The following is a 23,863-nucleotide window of genomic DNA, read 5'->3' as shown; positions in this document are numbered from 1 at the left end:
AGAGGGAGAGTTTACATGAGCAGGGGTGGAGCAGAGAGAGAGAGAGACAGACAGAGAAAATCCCAAGCAGGCTCTAGGCTCCTACCTGTCAGCACAGAGCCCAACAGGGGACTCAAACTCACGAACTGTGAGATTACGACCTGAGTGGAAGTCAGACACTCACCCGACTGAGCCACCTAGGTTCCTCCTCCACTCATGCTCTGCCTCTCTCTCTCTCTCTCAAAAATAAACAAACATTAAAAAAAAAAAAAAAAAAGAGCTCAAGTTGTAGAAGCAGGCGGCCAGGGTTTGAATCCCATAAACCAGGCACAGGCTCAGTGGTAGTGTGCAGTAACTTCTAGTGTGTAAGCCTCCATTTTCTTTTCTGTAAAGTGAGGAAATAACCCTTTACAGGGTTACTGAGAAAATTAAATAGTGCATGTGAAATGCGTGATATGATGCTTAGCAGTACTAAGTGTTCAGTGTTAGTTACAATTATGATTATCATTGTTGTGTTTTCTATTTTTAATGATGTTACCATCCCCAAGCCAGGGACTCTCTAAAGGAAGAATATTATGGTTTCATAATGAAATCCTCTTAACTCATTAGTGAGGCATTACAATCTAGAATGATGGGAGATTTGTTTGATGCTGGAACAAATTAGGCCAGAGTTAATGCCATTTCATCCTATTAGACCTTGGATAGCTTATCCTAGGGCCTGCCTGACATTTTGCTGATCAAGTTTTCCTCTCATTGTGACTTAATTCTTGGATTGTGTGCCTCTTGTCGTCATGAGGATTTTTGTGACCCAAGTAGCAGGTGGTTCATTTCTAAATTGAAGCCGTTGGGTCTTATGCCACTTATTTATTCTGGATGTGGTGACTGAGCTAAAAAGTGTGGGCAAGAGAGAGGACTCTTTGGGGTTTTTCATTTGCGTCCTGTGAAATGTGTATGAAATTCTCTGTGAGCAAGTCAAAATATTTTTCTAATTGCCTAATCAGTTCCTCCCTCATGGATTGAGAAAAATCAGGCTGTTTCATGATACTTTATTGACAACACTAGTAATGACATAAACTGAATTTGGCTGTTTCTGCTACTGATTAGCAAAAAATGACCTATCTTCTGCAAAATGTTATGTACACAGTTTAAAAACCCAACTGGTAGTCTTCTTACTTTGAGTTATTAAATTCATGAAACATTTGGGTGCGTTTTTTTGCTTCTTTTTAACATTTGCTTATTTTAAAGCTACTTTAATGACCCTCTCTTACTAGAATCAAATTTACTGTTGTTTTATAGGGCTCCTTTGTGGTTGGGTTATAGATAAAATTTTTAAAAAGAATAGTCCATGTGCCTAGACAAAATAGAAACTCAACAAATGCTTTATCCTTTTTTGTTAATTTTTTTTTTTTGAAATTTACATCCAAATTAGTTAGCATATAGTGCAACAATGATTTCAGGAATAGATTCCTTAGTGCCCCTAAGGGGCACTATTTAGCCCATCCCCCTTCCCACAACCCCTCCAGTAACCCTCAGTTTGTTCTCCATATTTATGTCTCTTCTGTTTTGTCCCCCTCCATGTTTTTATATTTTTGTTTACCTTCCCTTATGTTCATCTGTTTTGTCTCTTAAAGTCCTCATATGAGTGAAGTCATATGATTTTTGTCTTTCTCTAATTTCACTTAGCATAATACCCTCTAGTTCCATCCATGTAGTTACAAATGGCAAGATTTCATTCTTTTTGATTGCCGAGTAATACTCCATTGTATGTATGTGTGTGTGTGTGTGTGTGTGTGTGTGTGTGTGTGTGTGTGTGTGTGTATACACCACATCTTCTTTATCCATTCATCCATCGATGGACATTTGGGCTCTTTCCATACTTTGGCTATTGTGGATAGTGCTGCTATAAACATGGGGGTGCATGTGTCCCTTCGAAACAGCACACCTGTATCCCTTGGATAAATACCTAGTAGTGCAATTGGTGGGTCGTAAGGTAGTTCTATTTTTAGTTTTTTGAGGAACCTCCATACTGTTTCCCAGAGTGGCTACACCAGCTTGCATTCCCATAACTATGCTTTTTAAAATCCATGCTTGTTGTAGCTAAAGTTTAGCATGCAGAAATGTTCATTGCAGTGTTATTTTAAAAGAGTAAAACTTAGGGGTGCCTGGGTGGCTCAGTGGGTTAAACATCTGACTCTTGATTTCAGCTCAGATCGTGATCTCATGGTTTGCGAGTTTAAGCCCTGAGTCCCATGTTGGGCTCTAGGTTTACAGCATAGAGCCTGCTTGGGATATCTTGTCTCCCTCTCTTTCCCCCTCCCCTGGTGGGGGGAGCACAGGCACATTCTCTCTTTGTTTCTCGCTCTCTCTTGCTCTCTCACAAAAATGAACAGACTTAAAAAAAAAAAAAAAAAAAAGGTTGGGGACCACCTGGGTGGTTCAGTTCATTAAGCAGCCAAATCTTGACTTTAGCTCAGGTCATGATCTCATGGGTGATGAGTTTGAGCCCCATGTCGGGCTCTGGGCTCACAATGCAGAGCCTGCTTGGGATTCTCTCTCTCTGCCCCTCTCCCCACTTGTGTGCACTCTCTCTCTCTCTCAAAATAAATAAACGTTAGAAAAAAAGAATAGTAAAAATTGAAAACAGATTAAATGGCTAATAATAGAGGAATAATTAAAGCATTTATAGAAGTCTTGTTCCAGAACTCAAATTAGGTTCCTGAGGAAAATGATTGCTACAGTGTTGAAATGCAAGATTATAAGTATGGGCTTTTTTATTTTCTACTTATTTAAAAAAAATTTTTTTTAATGTTTATTTTGAGAGAGAGTGTGCTAGCAGGGGAGGGGCAGAGAGAGAGAGGGAGAGAGAGAGAGAGAGAAAGAATCCTAAGGAGGCTCCCTGGCAGCACAGAGCCTGACACAGGGCTGGAACCCACTAACTGTGAGATCATGACCTGAGCCGAAATCAAGAGGCAGATCCTTAACCGACTGAACCACCCAGACACCCCTAGAATGGGCTTTCTTAAAGTACAGAAAAAAGTAGAAGAAATAGATTTGTATTTTAAATATTTATATGTACATTATAGAATATTAGCATAGCTCCTTGCTAAATGTTTTACATGAATCATCTCATCTGAAAGTATGATTTTTATTCCTAGTTGAAGGGAATATCCCAGATGAGACTGAGGCTTTCAGAAGTTAACTTGTGCACCATCACTCTAATAAATGGTAGAAGGGAAATACGGATTCTGCTACATTCTTCGTTGCTTTTACTTTTTTTTTTTAATTTTTTAATGTTTATTTTTGAGAGAGAGGGAGAGACTGTGTGAACAGGGGAAGGCAGAAAGTGAGGGAGACACAGAATCTGAAGCAGGCTTCAGGCTCTGAGCTGTCAGCACAGAGCCTGATGCGGGGCTTGAACTCACGAACTGCGAGATCATGACCTGAGCTGAAGTCAGATGCTTAACTAACTGAGCCACCCAGGTGCCCCTGTTTTTACTTTAAAATGATACAAGACAAACAAACAAACAAAAAACCCTTTGCTTTTCCAAATTTCCTGCAGTAAATATCTCTTTTTTATTTTTATTGTAACATTGGAGGGGCAGTAGGTGTGGTAGTTAAGAGAGCAGGCCCTGGCGTTGGCCTGGATAAGTGGCTCAGCTGCTCTCTGCCTCAGTGTACTTATCTGTGCAAAGGGGATGTGTGAAAGAGTGATAGGAGAATTAAGTGAAATCATCCTTGGATATTTATAGCAGAAAAACTACTGACTCATTGTAGGGACTGAGTATTAGTTGCTATTACAATCATTATGATCCTCAAAGAAATGGATTTGAAAATAAGAAAAAAATCACTTGAAATGGTGGGCTGGTTAGGTTCTCAGTGGTTATTAGCTTCGCATGGAGAGATGTTAATGTGATAGGAGAGTGGCTTGAGAAGCCACCTTGTAGCAGTGATTAGCAGACCATTTAGTAAAGGGGAATAGCAGCTTGCTAAAGAATTCAGCCTTGAGAGGTGTGTTGTAATTCACGTAGTAACATAGCGGGCTTAATGTCGTTTTTTTGGACAAGGTTGCGTGAATCCCTAAATAAAGGTATGGCGTAGGTCCCAGCATAAGTTTGAACTTCTTGTAATTAACGTCATGAACTCAGTGCACAGCTCATCTTCTAAATGTCTTCCCTGGAAGAGAACATGTCAGTGTAGTGAATTTTCAGTAATTTGCACCCCAGTAATTCAACAGGCACATCTGAAACTGTATCATCGATCTGTGATTAACTAGACTAGTAGTAGAGCAGTACATTTCTAGATGGCCAGAACTTTCCCTGCTCCTTTCTTCCAGCCTGCTTGCCCCAGTGCTCCCTGACTCCTTTGAGTAGCAGCACCCCATCCAGGGTGCAGAGTGGGAAGCCAGAGCTTGGACTCCTTCTTCTCCCTCACTTGGCCCGCCCCTGGACATCTCTTCCCTCTGGCACCTGCATTCCCTCCCTGACATGGCCTTAGAGAGTCTTCTGTCCATGGCAGTAGTCTTCTAAGTGATGTGACCTTCATCTCCCCTTCTTTACAGCCTCCTGCACACCCCCACTCCTGCTGTCCCTCCCCAGCTTAAAACACTAGAGCCATTACCTGCTGTCCAGCATTTTTCACCCCTCTCCCCTCTATCCCATCCTCCACTGGCAAGCCTTAACCCAAGCATTACTCTGTGAAGCCTCACCTGACCCACTTGTCCCTACGTAAAATTGTTCTTTTTTTATTCTCCCATTTCCCCCTGTACGTCCTTTGTCAAGGCACCTCTGTCACTTTATTACAGTTATTTATCACTTCTCTCTCCCTTGCTAGACTCTGACCTCTCTGGAGGCAGAGTTATTGTCTTGTGGATTTCTCTGTCGTGATGCATTCAGTGTATGTTTGATGGATGTTTGCTGCTGATAATAACAGAGCTGCGATGAATTGAGGGACTGTGCATTGTGCCAGGTGTTTTATATAATCTCATTTAATTCTCCCAACAACCCCATGAGGTATAAGCATTATTTTGCACATGTTTATAGATCAGGAAACTGAGGTCTATACAAGGTAGCAGCTTTCCAAGCCTTTTATGTTACAGTGTTGTGTCAGAGCACAGGATTATAATTCAGTTTATAAATATTACAGATTATATTTTCTTACAGAAATATTGAGACTCTGTAGTCCTACAGGTGCCATTTCACTATCAGTTAGGTGATGTAGGGCCGATCTGGAGATCTATCAGCCACTTACAGCTAGGGTTCTTAATTTGGCGACAGGGGGTCCCCTAGGATTTAGAAGACTCTAAATGGTAGTTTTATCATTTGGAGAGAGAGAGGAGGTCTCTTTTGCTTTAGTCAAATTTTTACAATTGGTGTGGGATCCCCAAAAGGTTAATAACTACTGATATAGCATTATTTCTATAGAAAATAGAATTTTCCAAAGACCAGAAGATTAGTTTACAAGTTAACATCTGGAACATAGCCTTTTCTTTCACCAAGATTATGTGTTTTGATAACTTAGATGAATAAAAATGACTCACCTCAGATATCAGGTGTTTTGTTGTTGTTTTTTTTTTTAAGTATTTGTTTTTGGAGAACCTGGGTGGCTCAGTCAGTTAAGTGTCCCGACTCTTGATTTCAGCTCAGGTCATGATCTTGTGGTGGAATCGAGCCCCGTTTCAGGCTCTGCGCTGGGTGTGATATCTGCTTAACATTCTCTCTCTCCCTCCTCTCCCTTTGCCTCTCCCCTGCTCTCGCTGTCTCTCTCTCTCAAAAAAAAAAAAAGCCCTAATGAGAATTACTGTTTTACAGTGTCTAAAGAAAACTAAGCTACCTAGGTGCCTTGTTAGATCTTAAGTGGCAAGTTGCCTCTCTGGTATGGACTGAATGTGTGTATCCCTCCCCACCAAATTCATATGTTGAAGTTTTAACACCACCCCCCAGCCTGTCACCCCATCCCTACCCCCAGTGATTTGGTATTTGGAGGTGAGGCCTTTGGGAGGTAATTAGGGTTAGGGGAGGTCATGAGGATGCCCATGATAGGATTCGTACCCTTCTAAGAAGAGACCAGAGTGCTGTGTCCCCCACTTTGTGAGGAGACTGTTGGAAGGTGCCTGGCTGTCTGCAAGCCAGGAGGAGAGCACTCAACAGGAACTTTATCTGCTGGCACCTTATTTTGGATGTCTCAGCCTCCAGAACTGTGAGAAATAAATGGCCGTTATTGAAACCACCCGTCTGTGGGATTTTATTATAGCAGCCTGAGCTAAAACCCTCTCCCTTCCCTTCTCCTAGATGGTGCCCTGTATTGTTCTTGTCTGTGAAAAAAAATCACTGGAAAAACCCATAGTACATTTGTAAACATGTCACTGCTTCTGTAGTCACATTAATTTTCTTCAAGTAACTGTTTTCCTTTGATTCTTCATAGGAAAATTTGATATTAAGTATCATTTTATATGTATCGCCCCCTCCCACCACCACCACTAACTAAATGTTCTTGCCTTTCAGAGATGGGGGGGCTGTTGAGCTGTTTTGCTGATTTGTGCTAAATTTGTGTTTTGAAGTGAACTGACAAACATGGATTCCAAAGCTAGATTTCTGAGCTTATGGGAAAGGACTGTGTTCTCTTGTCTCTACCACCTACCGTAATCCCGTAAACATATCTAGTATTCAGTAAAGGCACGTTGTTAAACAATGATATATGCCATTCTGCAACCTAAATTCTTTGCCTAAAATTTTCACCTGATCGACATCTCCCAGAAAGAATTTTTGATAAGCTCTGTGCACAAATAGGTGTTTGTTTTTTCCTCCTTAACTATGTTCTTAATTTTCATTTGGGGACTTGTTAGTGTCTCTCTCTTGGTGTTCTGGCTGTAGGTGAGCACCTAATTGACTCCATGTTAATTTGATCGCTGGCTTCCCTTTTTTTCATTTTGTTACAGCAAAAAATGGCTTTTATGACAGCTCAGAGTTGAATATTGGTACTTGGGGAGAATTGAAATGAAGGGGAAGTCTTGTTATTAACCAGTCAGAATATCCAGTTACGTTAATATGACTTGCTAAAATGCTTGCATTTCCACTAAAATGTAATCACCTTAGGGCCCAATTCTCAGCACTTCATCTGTAATGGTTGTCAAGGGGGGGGTTAAACACAGTGGTGCACCTGTTGAAAGTAGCACTTGGTGAAAAGAAGCAAAGCATTGCTAGGAAGAGATGGAGATTTGTCAGAGAATTTCCAGAGAGCTGCAGAAGAGGTCATCTCAGCCTTTTCTGGAAAGCTGTCCTCCGGAGAGCCTCTACGGATCACACGTGTGACCACTGCGTGCAGCTCACCCCACCGAAGCGCAAAAGCATGTCACAAAGGACTCCTTCATGTTATAAAAGTGCTTCTTTACCACTTTTCCTTCTCAGTGCATTGACACGAAAATGACCCAAAAGGTAGACGAAACCACAGTTTTTATCTTTCATAGTGCAATAAACCTTTTATTAATATCTTTCATTATCATAAAACATCTAGAATCTGACAGCTCACAGCGATTGCTATCTAAAGTTTTCTGCATTCCATTTATGAGGATGGAAAGTTGCAAGGAAACGACAGGTTGCAGGAACTTATTTAAACTATAGAGGCATAGTGTATTTACAGGTTTATCCCAATTCTCCATGCCTGCTCATCTGCAGTCCAATAAAACGGGATTCGGCATTCATCATTCAGACTCTGAAACACTCAGATCACAAAATGCCTCAGAATTGTGAGAGATTAAATTTTATTTAGGAAGATTTTATTAGTTTTTGGTTGTTGTTTAAGCTCGACACCCACCGTGGGGCTTGAACTCATGACCCTGAGATCAAGGGTCACATGCTGTACTCGCTGAGCCAGCTGAGTACCCCTAGGTAGATTTTATTTGATATATTTAGTCATTTTCTTATGCTATGAATACTGGCCCATGTAAGCTGTATGATCCCTCGAAGTGAATCAGAACATGAGGCTGATCCAAAAAGTATTCCCGGGGCACCTGGGTGGCTCAGTCAGTTGAATGTCCTGATTTGGGCCCAGGTCATGATCTTGGGGTTCGTGAGTTGGAGCCCCGCATCGACCTCCCTGCTGTCAGCCTGTCAGCACAGAACCTACTTCGGATCCTCTCTCCACCACCCCCCCGCCCCTTCCCCATTTGCACTCTCCCAAAAAATAAGTAAAATATTTTTTAAAAAAAGTATTCCCCATTGCCTGGGTAGTCTGGATATAAATAAGCATTTACTGAGAAGTTCTGTTAGACTGTGAAAATAAAACTTAAGGTAAAATACCAGTATTTAGGTCAAGGGTTAATCTTTCATAAATGGAATCATATTTCACACAGTTCTTTCCCAGCACAAACCTTCCTTTACTATTAACAGATGTCAGAAGGTCAGAGCCGTGTGTCATTGGATTGGGGAGGGGTTGTAGGGAATGGTGTTTTGAGTTGTTTTTTTTTTAATCACACAGCTTAGTCTTATTTATTGGTTTGTTTTCCTCACTTTTGTGGATCTTTCTTTTTTTAATTAAACTTTATTTTGAGATTATTCTAGATCCCCAAGCAGTTGTAAGAAATAATGAAAGATCCCAAGTACCCTTTTCCCAGTTTCCCTGCGGAACTGTAGTCTCGTGTCACAAGCAGGATACTGACATTGTCACAGTCAGTATACAGACTTCTAGCCACATCTGCTTGTCTCCTGCCTTTGCACCATCTCTAACCCCAGGCAGCCGCTCATCTCTTCTTCACCTCTGTAAGTTTGTCATTTCAAAATTATCATGTACATGGATTGGCATTTTTCACTCAGCATAATTCTCTGGAACTTCATCTAGGTTGTTAATGTGTATCACTAGAGTGCTCTTTTTTTTTTTTTTTAAACTGCTGAGTAATGTTCATGGTATGATTTTTTCCAGTTTGGGGCTATTATGAATAAAGCTGTGATCAGGTATAGGTTTTTGTGTGAACATGGGTTTTCATTTCTCTAAATGCCTGGTAATCTAGAAATGGGCTTGAGATATAGAAAGGTTTGTGGTTTTTATTTTCATAGAGGACATTTCAAAATATATTTTGCAGGTCATGAGCTGACAAAATTATAGTTTTAAAATATACTTAAAACAAAATCAACTGCAGGGTGATCTGCAAAGAGCCCAAGATGTGAATATAGTAATCAACTCTTCTCAGTGTGCCTGGGACTTTCCTGGGTCTTTTTTCCCCACTTACTTTGTATCTCAGGAAACCCTGGAATTCCAATAACCAGGACAGTAGGCCACCCCTAGTTATAAAACCTACAGAGAGGCAACTGGGTGGCCCCATCAGTTGGACATCCGACTTCGGCTCAGGTCATGATCTCACGGTTTGTGAGTTTGAGCCCAGCGTCAGGCTTTGTGCTGACAGCTCGGAGCCTGGAGCCTGCTTCATATTCTGTGTCTCCCTCTCTCTCTGTCCCTCCCCTGCTCACGTTCTCTCTCTCCCTCCCTCAGTCTCCCCCTCCCCCCCCCCCCCCCCCCCCCCGCCCGCTCTCAAAAATAAGTAAACGTTAAAAAAAATTTTTTTTAAACCTGCAGATAAGTAAATGACTGTTGTTTGACCAAGTTACCTAAACTCTGAACTTTTAGTTTCCTCATCTAAAAAATAAGGATAATTCCTTACTGAGTCTTTGAAAAGCTGGGTATGCAGTTAATCAAAAAAAGTTAGCTTCCTTGTCTGTTAAGCCTCAGGCTAGTAACAAAAGTATTATGTTGTTTTCATAACCCAATTCTATACTTTAGATAACAAACCTTTTCATTTTCTTAGCAGTGCCAACTCAATCAGGATGAGGGGAGCATTTATTCTTAAGGGCTGTCCTGACAGTTGGTGCCTTGATCATGTGTCAATAAGCAACAGGAATGCTAACAAGGGAGAAAGGAGAGTAGATATGGAAGAACCTCCCCTCCCAACCCCACTGACCTGTTAGTTTCTAAGCGTTGCTTGCATCTGTTGCTGAGTAACAAATTATTGTGAAGTTTAACAGCTGAAGCCAGCAATCCTTTGTCTCCCTCAGTCTGTGGGGTTCAGGAATCCCACAGAGGCTTAGCCCAGTGGTTCTGGCTCAGGGTGTTTCAAGCAGCTAAAGGTGTGCTGCCCCCGTCTGAAGCCCCCTGGGGCCAGAGGTCTGCTGCCAGACTCACTCAGGTGGTCATCAGCAGAGGGCCTCAGTTCTTGCCATGCTGGCCTCCCCCATAGGACTGCTCACAGCATGTAGCTGGCTCTTTCCAGGGCTAGTGATCTGAAAAAGAGACAGAGAAACACAGGGACTGACAATTATGGAAGTTATGGTGATTTTAAAAGCCTAATCCAAGAAGGGTCATGCCATCCCTTTTGCTGTTTTCTGTTGGTCGTGCACAGAACCCTTGTTCACTGTGGGAGTGGATTGTTTGGGGGTGGACATCTTAAAGGCCGCCCTTTCACAGATACCACATTCACTGTAAGGAACCTTGACCATCTAAATTTGTTTTTTTTTTTAACATTCATTTATTGTATTATTGTTGAGAGACAGAGACAGAGTACGAGCAGGGGAGGGGCAGAGAAAGACACAAAATCCAAAGCAGGCTCCAGGCTCTGAGCTGTCAGCACAGAGCATGATGTGGGGCTTGAACCCACAAACCGTAAGATCATGGCCTGAGCCGAAGTCGGATACTTTACCAACTCAGGCACCCAGGAACCTTGACCATCTAATCCAGATAATGAAACCAGTAAGAAATGGCTCCGTTTCGGGGCACCTGGGTGGCTCAGTTGGTTAAGTGTCTGACTTCAGCCCAGGTCATGATCTTGCAGTTTATGAGTTCAAGCCCCGCATCAGGCTCTGTGCTGACAGCTCAGAGCCTGGAGCCTGCTTTGGATTCTGTGTCTCCCTCACTCTCTGCCCCTCCACCATTCACGCTCTGTCTCTCTCTCTCTCAAAAATAAACAAACACTTAAAAAAAAAAAAAAAAAAAAAGAAAGAAAAGGCTCAGTTTAGGACTGATGGTAACAGGGTCCAAGCCAGAGCCTACATACCAGCCAGTGTCTACATTCTAACGGTTGCCCACTTCTTCTCCTTCCAAGGAAGACACACAATTGGCTGTGGCCAAGTAAGTATGTACCATGATTTCTGGTGGTGGCACCCATTCAGTGGCATCCCACATTGCCTAGTCCAATCCAGTTAAACAAGTAGTTACTCAATTCCTTCTGTGTGCCAAGAACACCTGCTGGGGATTGTAGGGAGTGAGAGAGAAGTTTGCTGCCCTCATGGAGCTTTGCATACTTAGCCACCACTGATGCCTGGTTCAGGAGGTGGTGATAGGCATTAGGGCTCTTTCTTACTGACAGACATTCCAGAATGGGGAAAGAGAATTTAGAGTGATTTAATGCATGCTGGTTATATGTGATGTGTACTGTGTAACACAGTGTTTGAAAGATAAGAGAACTGATTTCTAACTTAATGGAGTTTTATTTCAGCTTGAGAGATGAGTTGAAATGATTTTTTGTTGTTGTGTTTTTCTGGTGGGTGGAGTTAGAGCAAACCGGGAATTGTAACAAAATTTGTTACAATGAAAAATAGTTTGTCCTTGAGACCACAGTCCTTGTCTAGACTCTGTTGGTGTAATGCAATATATGGATACTGTCTGGGTGACAGAAGTTGAAGAACTACAGGGGATTTACTAGCGTTCACAAGCCCAATAGATAGATATAGATATAGATATAGATATAGATATAGATATAGATATATAAAACAGTGGTTCCCAAAGATGGCTGTTCATCTTAATTACCTCAGTAACTTTTCAAAAAGACAAATTTCTCAGTCTCTAGACTATTGAATCAGAATTTCTAAGAGTGGGTGCCAGACATTTCTAGGGGTGGGACCATAGCGTTGTATTTTTTAAAGCTCCTAGGTGATTCTCAGATGCACACGAATTTGAGAACTCTGATAAGAAACTCTAAAAGGCAAGAAGGCATTCATTCACTCATTCATTCATGGTTTCAACCAGTAATCAGCCATCTGTCGGGCATTGATCCAGGAGGCTCTTTGGAGATAACAAATGGGAACATCAGAAGGTTGCCCTTGAAGAGCTTAACGCTTAATTAGGATTGTGAACAAATGAACAGATAATTACAGTATAACTGATAATCACATCATTTAAAATATAAGCCTATAATTTTATCACTGATTGAGATATAGTGGAAGTGGTGATGGGCACATGAAAAGGAGGCAAGGAGGATTTTGCTGCTCTCTTTTCCATCATCTTCCCATCTAGGGAAGATGTCTGGGGCCTCTGTTACTAAGCATCATAGGTGAGGTTTTTTAACTTGATGATGTTGTTTAAAAGAAAGTTAATCGGGGTGCCTGGGTGGCTCAGTCAGTTAAGTGTCCCACTCACGAGTTTGAGCCCCACTTTTGGCTCTGCGCTGACAGCACAGAGCCTACTTGGGATTCTCTCTCTGACACTCCCCTGCACTTGTTCTTGTGAATGTGTGTTCTCTCTCTCTCTCTGTCTCTCAAAAATAAATAAATTTTTGAAAAAAACAAAAGTTAATTATCTCATGGATATGAACTCAGACAATCTTTATACATATTGTCACCATCCTTTTAATAAGCATATGAAAATGCTTCTGTGAAAGTTTACATGGGCTGTGTTAAGAGCAATAGATCATAGCGTAGGAAAACTGGCTTCACATTTTGTCTCCACCCAAGCCCTGTGACCTTTGTCAACTCAGCTACCTCTCCAGTTGTAATAAATGAATAAATTCATAGGGCATCTTCCACATGCTAGTTGCTGGGAATACAAAAAAGGCGTCTCAGATACAGACGGCCTTTCACTCTGTACTGAAGATGGTATGAACTCCGATCTTCTCTTCCACTCACAGAGGAGTCTATGACAACATCCCCTTTACATTCCGGAGAGATTTACCTAGAGTCTCTTAAAAATCTCCATATTCATAAGTGTCATTATGGCATGTGATCCGTCCAAAATATAGAATATCAGAGCTGTGAGCGGTGGATATGAGCATGTTTTGTTGCCCATGACCTTTGTGGGGAATTCCGATTATGACTTAGCAAAACTTTCATAAATACTGAGTGTGAAGTTGGCCAATGCCAAAGGCTTTTGTAATGATGATAATAACACATATATATGCAACATGTATTGTGTGCCATGCACTCACTATTCCAAGTATTTGACATGTATTGATTTATTTAATCGTATGAGGAATGTACTGTAATTATATTTATTTTACAAAGGCATGCGTGAAAGGGTGAGTCCCTTGCCCAAGCTCACATGGCTAGTAAATGGTGGAGCAGGGATTTGAACCCAGGTTGTGTGACTCCAGAGCATGTGCTCCTAACCACTGCTTCCCCAAAATGATTGACTCACACCATCTAGTACTATGCGTTTCAAGAAGATAGGGTCACGTCTGTATTGGTCACTGTTGCTTCAATCTGCTGTGTGGCACATGGTAGGCATTTGTTAACTCAGATGACTGGTAGAGTGAAGAGCAGTCCTGTGAGAATTTTTGGGAGTGCAAAAATAAAACCAGTCACGGGGTTGACCCAATCCCTGCACTTGATCTTTTTTGCCTTGGTCTCTCACTTGCAGCCTTATGGGGATTAATTATTTATTGTCAGCAAGACCGTGAGAGCAGAATTCTGAGCCATCTGCAGCCATCTGGCCTTCATCCACCTGCAAGGAGTATTCTCTGTGTACATTAGCATGGTCTTTTTCCCAATGACTGTGTGCTTCACCCAAGTAGAAGTCATCACCAGTTCTTAATTTTGGTGTTAAGTGAGGATGAAGTTGTCATCTTTAAGGTAATAGAATTCTACAAGAGTAATTTTTTTTTTCCAGTGAACCCCTCTCCAAACACTTGTTGGGTAAATGGGTTGGTTTGTGGGGGCCCTTTCCTCCCCCTCCTGAGGACTGGGGGGGGGGGGGGACTTTGAACTTGGTGGCACAGTCTTTTCTTTAGCTATAGATAAGAATTCCCCTAGAGAAAAGTTGGAAGGTTATGTTACTCTCCCTCTTCACACTGCTGAAAAATGTATCTACATCTGAATTCTCAGATTGAGTATATTTTTGTATTGCCTTCCAAAATTAGAAAAACCCATCTCTCTCTCTGAAGAAATTCCTTCTGCTGTTTAAGGGTGTGTGTGTTAATCATTGTGGTATTTTGTTATTGTTTGTTTCACACCTTATGAGGAGAACATCTCTGTCAGAGCTCCACATCCCTAGCACGGAAGAGCTCTTCTCTGGGGAACACCTTCTACAACTAGGACTTAGTCCGTGTTTTAGGAAGCTGTTATTGTGGGTTAGTGTGTGCCACTGCTTGATGCTGTCTTCCCTCTGTTTTATTTTGTAATAGAAGGTTTATCTCCTCATTTAGGTATCACCAATACATAATCATTGCACACATAGAACAAACTGGCGTACTTGCCCTTTGAGGGATGTGGGCTTTACCTGAGGAAGTGCAGAGTATGTTCTGTAATACCTGGAAACATAAGTATCCAAGTTGAAGTTTGCTGTTTGCTAAATGAGTTGTCAAGACAGCAAAGCTGTAAGAGGTCAATGGGAGAGCCTTTGTAACACCTGATCTGGGCCTTAGAGAGGGGTTGGAAGTGAAGACCAGGGAGAGCAGAGAGAAAGACCCATAGATGATTGATTCACTGGAGGGCAAAGCCACCAGAGTGACTCTACTCCTTTGGAAGACTGTCCTCCCACAGTGGCGAAAATAGTACCTCTTAATAAACTGGTGGCAACCAAGGATGGGGAGATGGGCACTTCTCTTTTAACCTGTCTGATCTTACCCATGTACTAAGGAAACCTGATTATTGCAATATTTAAAATCCACCCCTCCCCAAATTAAACATACCAGAATGAAGCTGTTCAGCTTTCTTTAGCCATGTGGCTAACCTGAAGCAGTCCTTTGTAGTGCATATCAGCACCCGAATTTGGCAGTTATTTATCTGAAGCTCCAAATAGAACTGTGTTTTCTGTACATGTATGATAAGACACATGCTTGTGTCAGAGCGTTAACAAGAGTTTCATATTTTATATTTTAATGTTAACATTTCTGAGCAAGGTATGGCTCATGTTCCTCCTCTCATTCTGGACCTGATTTTCTCCAACCTAGAGAAACCTTTTTACGTTCCGGAAACAGTGTTGTGACTACCAAATTAAAGCACTATTTGATTTTTCGTGTTATTGGCAGCCAACCTGAAGAATGTTCCCATGCCTGCTTAATGCACGTTGACTGTTAAAGAGATGAATGGGTAGGAGAAGAAAAAACGGAGGGAAATTTCATCCTGAACGCTTACAGCTCATCAGCTCCAATGACTCATTTTTAGATGAACTGTGACAATTCAAAAAATAAATACAACAGGATATGATGGAAGTTATGCTAAACAGTAGTTAAACGTCTGCAGTAAACACATTTTTAAGCCAAAAACAACGTGACTCGAATGATACCACAGGAAAAGGAGTTTTCACAGCAAGCTGCCTGCTACCATTGCCTTAGCAGCAAGAAAAGCCAAGACTTGACTCTGAAGATTTTTCCTGCTGTGAGTTTAGGAAATTAACTTTCTTTACTATCATCATTTTTTTAAAAACCTTGTCTTTTAAGACCAATTTGCCCTAAGATCTTAGTACTTTACAGTTGGTGATCAGCCTTCCCGCTTCCTCCTGCTCCAGAGGTAAACAGCCAACATGATTCATGTTTGCATTCTCTCTCTCTTTTTTTTTTTTTTTTTTTTTTTTTTTAACATTGATTTATTTTTCAGAGAGCACGAGCAGGGGAGAGGCAGAGAGAGGGAGACACAGAATCTGAAGCAGGCTCCAGGCTCCAAGCTGTTAGCACAGAGCCCAGCACAGGGCTCGAACTCACAAGCTGTGAGACCATGACCTGAGCCGAAGTTAGCTGCCTAACCAACCAAGCCACCCAGGCGCCCCAGCGTTTGCATTCTTATCAAAACCAAAAGCTCATCTTGAGAACTGTGATGGAAGCAACTTTCTACACTGTCTCTCATTTACCCCAGCACCCTTTTGTTGTCACACACACCTCCATTCTGTCACATTTTGTTGCCCCTCTTGGGACCAAATAGAGAGAGGGGCACACTGATTTGCTTAAAGCTTATTTTGATGTCTTTTTTTTTTTTTTTTTTTTCCCCAAACAGGCCTCTAGCAAATTCTTTGATAATAGATCAAAGAGAACACTAATGCTTATTTAAACTCATGCAGGTGATTCACCTGGGCATAACCCCCTTATGGAGGGAGCTGACAGGTGGATTTTCCACATAAGCAGGGCTCTCTTTGGAGGATGCCGTTTTTGCCCTTTTTTTTTGTTCTGCTTTCGTCAGTACGTCCAGGTTTCTGCATTTTGTGCAGTGGTAGTTCCGATGTTTTCTCTTACTTTCAGGCCTGAGGCTCACCTCAGTCCTAAAACTCTTAGTATATGTGGCAGAAACTTGCACCAGGACACAGAGTTAATACTTGATTCAGATGCAGGTATGCTAAACTCTCTCACACCCTCTTATAATCTAGTAATTTATGGAAAGTGACCAGCCTTGATTAATCCGTTTCCTTAGTGAGATCCTTACAGTGAGGCACAGTTATAATACAGTTGCATTGTTACCAAAGACATTCCAGAATTTGATAGTAGGAAGTGGCTTTCAACTCAGGGTGTCTTTTGGAAAATGTGCATAAAAGAGGAATAATTTAAAATCTAATTTACCTGCCTCTGTTTCCTACCCTTATCCCATTTTTATTGAACTTATTTTCTGTGTGTGGCCTATGAACTGGTGAACACTTTGAATACTGTTTAGATTGGAATTTATTTTTAATAGATCCTGTTCCTCCCTATCGTGACCTGTAATTCTGGGAAGCCTTGTAGTTTGAGTGGGCATCAGAGACTTAGGGTTACAGAGGATGGGGAAGCGATGCTTGGCTTGATTTCAGTATGATCGGGTTCCTGAGAGGTGCTGACCATGCCCTTTTCCTGTCTGTGTGGGGAACCAGCCAGACCAAAGAATGGCTTATTCTTTTGCTTCATTTAGGACCCAAGCTCCTCTTCCATGGGCCCAGTGCCTGGGCTTGGCCCCTGGTAGTACAATTGTACGGAACAGCTGTGTTCCCACTTGGCCCAGCTTGCCCAAGCTGCTGGTAGGATGATTCAGGTTATTGAGAAGTGATGTCTCTGGCCCGTGGGTGGCTTGGATGACAGGGGACAAGCCGCAGACCTGGCAGTACGTTTGGATGTCTTGTGCAAAGTGGGTCATGCCATTCCCAGGATTCCAGATCACTAGCAAAGTGTCAGGGGTTTTGCAGGGCCCTTTGCCCCTCCTGTTCCTTTAGAAAAGTGCAAGACTGTCGAGGTGGGCCCACAGGCCACTCAGCAAGTGCCCAATTCACCCAGCAGGGTGCACCAGCCCAGCCTGGCAGTGAAGAATTCATTTGCTGAGACCTTTTGTACTGTTCCCGTGGCACGGCAGATAGGCTCAGCAAGGGAGATGAGGAGAAAAAGGGCATGGTGCTGGCAGGCAGGCTGCAGCCAGGAGGATGAGGGGACGGTGGCAGCAAGAGCAATTAAGGTTTGGCATCTTCTGTTCTCCGCCTTTGGGGCACATGCTCTCTGCAAGTTGTGCCATGTGGTTGCTTTCTGTGGACCAGCACTGAGTGAGCTCCGGGTGCCAGGCGTGGAGTGGGGGACAGAAGGCCTCCTTCACTGCTGTCATCCACTACCCCTGGCCTAGCCTGGAGCCTCTGAGCATGCCAGGCACCTGCTGGCCTTGGAGCCATTGCATCCTCCTGTCACTCTAACTGGAATGCCCTGTGCTTTGGTGCTCTGTCCACCCGGGTGCCTGCCTGCTCTCTTGTCACTTTCTCTAACTACGTTTTCCAAAGTAGTTCGTGCTCCATGGTCCTACCCCCTTTCCCCTGCTATATGATGTTCTTGCTGATAGTCACTCTACATAACAGATTATCTGTACATGTGTATGCGTGTGTGTGTGTGTGTATTTCTCCGTCAGCCTGGAATTCTGTCTTGTTCCCTGTTCCATCCCTCAGGGCCTTCATGCCCGGCATGTAGTAGGCGCTTGGTAAGTGGACGGTGTGGGTGAGAAAAGTGACTATATGGTGCCGGGGGATGCTGGATGCGTGGTTGGCTGGACAGAACCGGAGCTTACGCTGAGTCAACAATGAAAGTAAACCTTGGGCGACTGTCTCTTGGTAACCTGTGAAAATAACAAACAACCGTGTCTACGGTATGTGTCCGGCTGTGGGCGTGGTGGGGGAGAGTTTGGGGGAAACATTTAACACGTCAAGAGTCCAGCCCAGAATTGGGCCTGTGGTTCACAGTCAGGACTCTGCTGACTGAGGACCTGTGTGCCAGGCGCCTCCTCTGCCCTTCCTTTCTCCCCCTTCACTGTAGACGTTTCAGGAGTAATGCACCACTCTCTTGTTACTCCCCATGTGTGTCCTTTCAGAGAGGTTTGGCTGGCTGCTTCGTATGTTCCTAAATTTGACTGGGAGAAGTTCTGCCAACCTAAGACAAGAATTCCCAAGCTAAGAAGAAATGCAGTCTAAGAACAGATGTGCTGTTTGTGAGAAAACCACCTCTTGTGTGTGCTTTTTTAAGGACGTTTCATCTTAGAAAGACAGAAGAGTGCTCCTGTGCCTGCCAGCTTCTGAGGGGTTTCTGTGCAGCATGGGTTTAGCCTGGGATTACTCAGGACAGATGGCTTGTGACAGAATTCTTTAATATCTCCAAATACTAAATTTCACAGTTTCTTCTGGTAACCTGCTGCTGGCTTCCATATTCTTGGACTGAAACTTTACCTTATGTTTAGTCAAGCTGCTTTTCTGTTGCTGTGACAGTAGCCTGGATTGTCACATTGAACTATGTGCTAGGCATTGGTCTTAGGACGATAGGTCATTCTACCATTTTCTCCAAGACCGCTGATGTCCCCACCCCACCCCCCACCCCCTACCCCCTACCCCCTACCCCCTACCCCCTACCCCCTGCCAACCCCTTCCCATGGATCTGTTTCCAATCGTTTTTAACATTTTTTCCTTCTTCCTTCTTATGTTGTTCTTGTATTCTTATGTTTAAAAAGGGTGGGGTGTGCCTGGGTGGCTCAGTGTCCGACTTTGGCTCAGGTCATGATCTTGCAGTCCATGAGTTCAAGCCCCACATCAGGCTCTGTGCTGACAGCTTGGAGCCTGGATCCTGCTTCAGATTCTGTGTCTCCTTCTCTCTCTGCCCCTCTCCCACTCATGCTCTGTCTGTCTGTCTCTCTCTCTCTCTCAAAAAATAAACATTAAAAAAGAAAAAGTGGCTCCAGCCCCTCTGAAAGTCCTCTTGGTTAAAATTTAGAATTATTCCCTTATTGCTTTTGTCAGGTAGTTTCCTAATGTTAGATCCCAGAATACTGTTACTTGAGTGTTATCTTCATGGCTTGCTATTAAGTATGCAACTTGTTTTAGTATGCATTATTCTAACATCTACTCATTTGCTACATGAGTTTTGGTCTTGGTTTATAGCATCTGGCTTCTTCCTGCACCACGAATGTCTAGTTTGTTCTGGGTGTCTAGGTATGCTCCTTTGTGTCTGTTCCTATCCCTCGTACATAGTAAGTGCTTGATAATTTGTGTATCTGATTAGTACGTTCATTTTAGCCTTGTCTTCCCTGTTCAGACAATGCCTCACACTGACCAGCTCCTCTCTCATGTGATGTTATCAACGTACCCACCTTCCATTGCTGTCCCCATAGGGGGTGTTAGGACTTGAAGGGGCATTGTGGGTGGGTTTCATGATGACTGGGGGCTCACTGATAGTATTGAGTACACAGGGATCAGGGATGGAAGGCCAGCAGTGCCCCTCCTGAGAAGTGCCAATGGCCACAGATGGTTGGCAGTATTCATTATGGAGTTGAACCTATTGCAGACATACAGTAGGAGACCTTTATTGAGGGCTCACTACATGCCTGGCACTGCTCTCAAGGTCTTACGTATATTAAGTCATTTGATTTTCTTAACCTTTGAGACAATTACTTTACATTTCCCCCCATTTTATAGATAGGAGGTTAAATAACTTGTCCAAAGTTACATTGCTAATAGGTGGAAAAATGGGTTTCAAACCCAAGCTGTGTGATGAAGAGCCCAGCACTGGGCCACCTAATCACCTGCTAACCTATTACACCTCTATACCTGCTCTCAGCCCCTTTGTGTTTAATACCTGAGTTTTATATGTGTAATGAGCTCCATTATAAGCTATATACCCATTAAGTAATAGCCGGATGTAGATTTCAAACTGTTGTGGAAGAGGTGGGTTTGTCCCCAGTGGGCAGCTTATCCATCAGTAATTCATCCAGTAGTCATGGTGTTCACCACCTCGTTCCTCCTTGTGCTTGTTTGCTCTGATTGGAGGCAAAGGGGACGGTCCACAGTCCATCACAGTTGAAGCTAACTGTATTAGAGTGATTTTGGTTACACAAAAACATGATGTTTGTCTTCTAAAACTTACGTATTTTAGATGATTTCCAGTAGATGATGAAAAATAATTGGATATGGTTAATTTATTTTTTAACTGCAGGACTTTTAATAGATAAAGCAATTTTTTGTTTTTGAGAGAGAGAGAGAGAGAGAGAGAGAGAGAGAGCGAGCACAAGCGGGGGAGGGGCAGAGAGAGAGGGAGACACAGAATCCCAAGCAGGCTCCAGGCTCTGAGCTGTCAGCACAGAGCCCATGTGGAGCTCGAACTCATGAACTGTGAGATCATGACCTGAGCTGAAGTTGGATACTTGGCTGAAGGAGCCACCCAGCTACCCCTCTCAAGATTTTTTAGAATTATCTATCCCCCAAAGAGGTTCCGTCTGGGAGAGGAAGATGACTCAGGACCAGAATGGTCTTAGGAATATAGTATGTTAAAAAGCTGTCTAATTTCTGAGTTTCAGAAGGGACCTAGTACTGTGATTGTATACTTATTAAGGGACCTAATTGTTGACACTTCAACATGTGGGAGTTGGTGGCTTCATGGTTTCCAGCCATGGGTTGAGAGAGTCAGTATGTTCCCTGCTCACCCTCACCCCCACCCTGGGGGGCAGCACAGATGTCAGAACAGAACCTGGTAACTACTACTTTCTAAGTGTTCTTGCTGGTTCCACCTGTCTCTTTCTCACTCCCGGCTGGATTCTCTGTCTCACTGCCGGCTGGACTGACTCAGTTGTAACTACTAGAGTCCATGGATAAATCGTCAAAGAATATGTATACTTCAGTGCCATAAGCCAAAGAAGAGAAGTATCATTAAGTTATTGACAGCTTACTTAGTTAATAAAACCAATTTTGCCTTTGCCCTTTGCAGGTAAAACATTTGTGGTTATTTCTGTAAGAGTAGTGACCAGGAAAATTGAAAGTGTATGCCTTCTAACTTTAATGTAGAAAATCTAGTCAATATACATGTGAAAAGATGCTTAGCTATACTATAAATGGAAATCTTAAATGGAGGGGTTGGAGGGAGCTATAAAGTCTTAGAAGATGAAGGTAGACGTGTAACTACTGGTAGGAGACCGTATCTCCAAGATGTTTCAAGTGAAGGCAAGCAGGTAGTATGTACTCCCCTTGATATAACGTTGTTTTCCGTGTAATTTTTTTTTACTGTGACCTCCACAGCAAGAGTATATTTTATATTACAACAGAGTACATAGTACTTATACATCATCATACTAATGTAATACAGTAACACTGAAGACAGGAAAATATTCGTTCTCACTAGGGGCAAAGCAGTCTTGGTTATTATTTCTATTATTACTAATAAAATTATTAATGCTAAGGTGACCTGTCATCTATTAATGGATTGAAATCCACAATTGTAAAAACACCCATTTGGCATCACTCCTTTTGTGCTCAGAAGAGAAAAATCTCTAGAGGTATGTCCAAGAAAAGTTACCATTAGGTTCCTTTGAAAAGTGGGGCTTTGGGATTGTGGTTGGAGCAAAGCGATGAAATTTTTTTTACCGTCTCTTTTCATTTTTAATATTTGAATTTTTTATCATGGATATGAAGTATTTTTAAATAGTAATTGATGCAAATAGCAAATCTCTGTACTGTGGCCTTCCTTTCCTAACATGGCTCTTCCCATCTTGGCTACAGTCTTTCTTCAAGCTTTGGTTCTTGCCCAGATGGGATTGTCTCCCGTCTGCCACCTTTTTCAGCCCGGTTCCACTTTTCTCCCCACTGAGATTCCAGCTTCACGGGAAGCATTTTTATGGAACTGCGAAAAGAAGTTCAGAAAACTGGCACTTCATTTATAACGTGAATTCACGAGATTCTGTCTTTACTTTTGATTTCCAAATTAGACCTAGCACACAAGTTACTTTGGGAATTCAAAAAAAAAAAAAAAGCTTGAACATAACCTTGTCCATAGCACATCTTTGAAAAGAATTTGTTCTTGTTCTTTTATGAAAAAAACACTGTATAAAAAGCATTTTGAGTAGAGATTAATCAATGTCTGTTTTTCTTAATAGGTTTTAAAATGGAAAATTTTGATGCATCACTTAGTACCTATTTCAAGGCATTGCTAGGCCCCCGAGGTAAGGTGGTTTTTGGTTTTGCTCCCCTCCCTTTAGAGACACTTATAAATATTGCATGAAGAGATTCTAGAAAACATTAGCGTCTTCTGTGATAAGACCAGTGCTTTGTCCTGGATAACAAGGGGCTTGGAGAAGTCCTGTGACACTCTTGAAGCAGTGCAGTGTCCCCTGTGACACAGCTGCTGTGACCCTCTGGTGACGTTAGCTGGAGATCATATTGTGCTGGAAAGCTTGTAGCCTGAGAATGCTGCACATTTCACCATTATTGGTGCTGGGTTTTCCTCAGTTCTTCTGAGTATCCAGCTGAAACTGGTTTCCAAAATGCACTGCTGTGGTGGTTTAAAACTCTTCCCCTTTTATAATTTTCAGGGCTTGTTGTCCTTTCACGTTGTGTCACATCAGTGGGTAAATAGATACACCTGATCTCACTTTTTATGCTTAATCGTTTTGTTTCCTTTTAGGAAGTAAATCGGCTCCATGTTGCTTTTTTTGAACGTCATCTGTCATGTCTCTTGATGTGTCTATAAAGAAGGAACTTTATAGGTTTACAGAAAGAGTCATTAAAAAACTGCAAGAAGCTTTTAAACAAATGAAAAGGTTGTCAGTTTCATTTACGATTTTTAAAGTACAAAAGAAAACAAAAGAAACTGCATTTCTTAGTATGGTAGAGTTAAAACATGAGGGTGTGGAGAAACAGTCTAATTGATAAGACCTCTTTGGAGGGTAGTCGTGTCTTCCATTGAAATCAAAAAGCACATGCCTTTCGACTCTGCTATTTGACTCCTAAGACTTGATCCTATAGCTAATCTTGATCATTATTGCAAAGATGTGAATAAGGATACTCCTTTATAGCATTGCTTGTAAAGATTGGAAATAATCTACATGCCCATCAGTAGGGGAACTGATTCAGTAAGTTAGCGTACAGCCAAATGAGCAAAACCAAATTAGATCATTTTTTTATGTGTTCTTGGGTTGAGATAATGCCTTATTTCAGCTTCATAGAACAAAAAAAGTCCAACTTTAAATGGCTGAAACAGTAACAAAAATGATCCGTTTACATTATCAAGATTGAGCAACTCCTGAGTTATTTCAGGGACCCAGCACACTTGTTCTTGTCATTTTCTACTTCACATGCTCAGTATATCAGCAGTTCTGCCCTTGGAAAAATCCTTCCACCTTTCATGGTTACTGGATGACCACAGCAGCTCCAGGCAGCACCTACGGAGGAGGAGGGAAAAATCTGTTCATTTGCATGCCTTTAAGAAGGAAACTCTTCACCAGGGCCTTTCACC

General features: G+C 42.3%; 1 protein-coding gene across 5 annotated transcripts in view; it reads left to right on the top strand.

Annotated features, from left to right (window-relative positions):
* ELOVL5 (ELOVL fatty acid elongase 5) overlaps positions 1-23,863 on the top strand; it is an 80,365-nt gene that overhangs the window by 30,858 nt on the left and 25,644 nt on the right. For 2 of the 5 annotated variants that reach the window (XM_042939058.1, XM_042939056.1), the window contains exon 2: positions 22,506-22,571. In XM_042939058.1, the coding sequence (XP_042794992.1) occupies positions 22,514-22,571 (58 nt within the window). In that variant the 5' untranslated portion in view covers positions 22,506-22,513. Of the gene's footprint in view, positions 1-15,112; positions 15,549-20,059; positions 20,066-22,505; positions 22,572-23,067; positions 23,169-23,863 lie in introns of those variants that run through there. The other 3 variants (XM_042939054.1, XM_042939055.1, XM_042939057.1) reach the window with 3 other exon arrangements.

This window comes from Panthera leo, chromosome B2 (assembly GCF_018350215.1).
Source record: "Panthera leo isolate Ple1 chromosome B2, P.leo_Ple1_pat1.1, whole genome shotgun sequence".
In the NCBI taxonomy this organism is placed as follows: domain Eukaryota; kingdom Metazoa; phylum Chordata; class Mammalia; order Carnivora; family Felidae; genus Panthera; species Panthera leo.
This window is presented reverse-complemented; position numbering and strand designations above follow the sequence as displayed.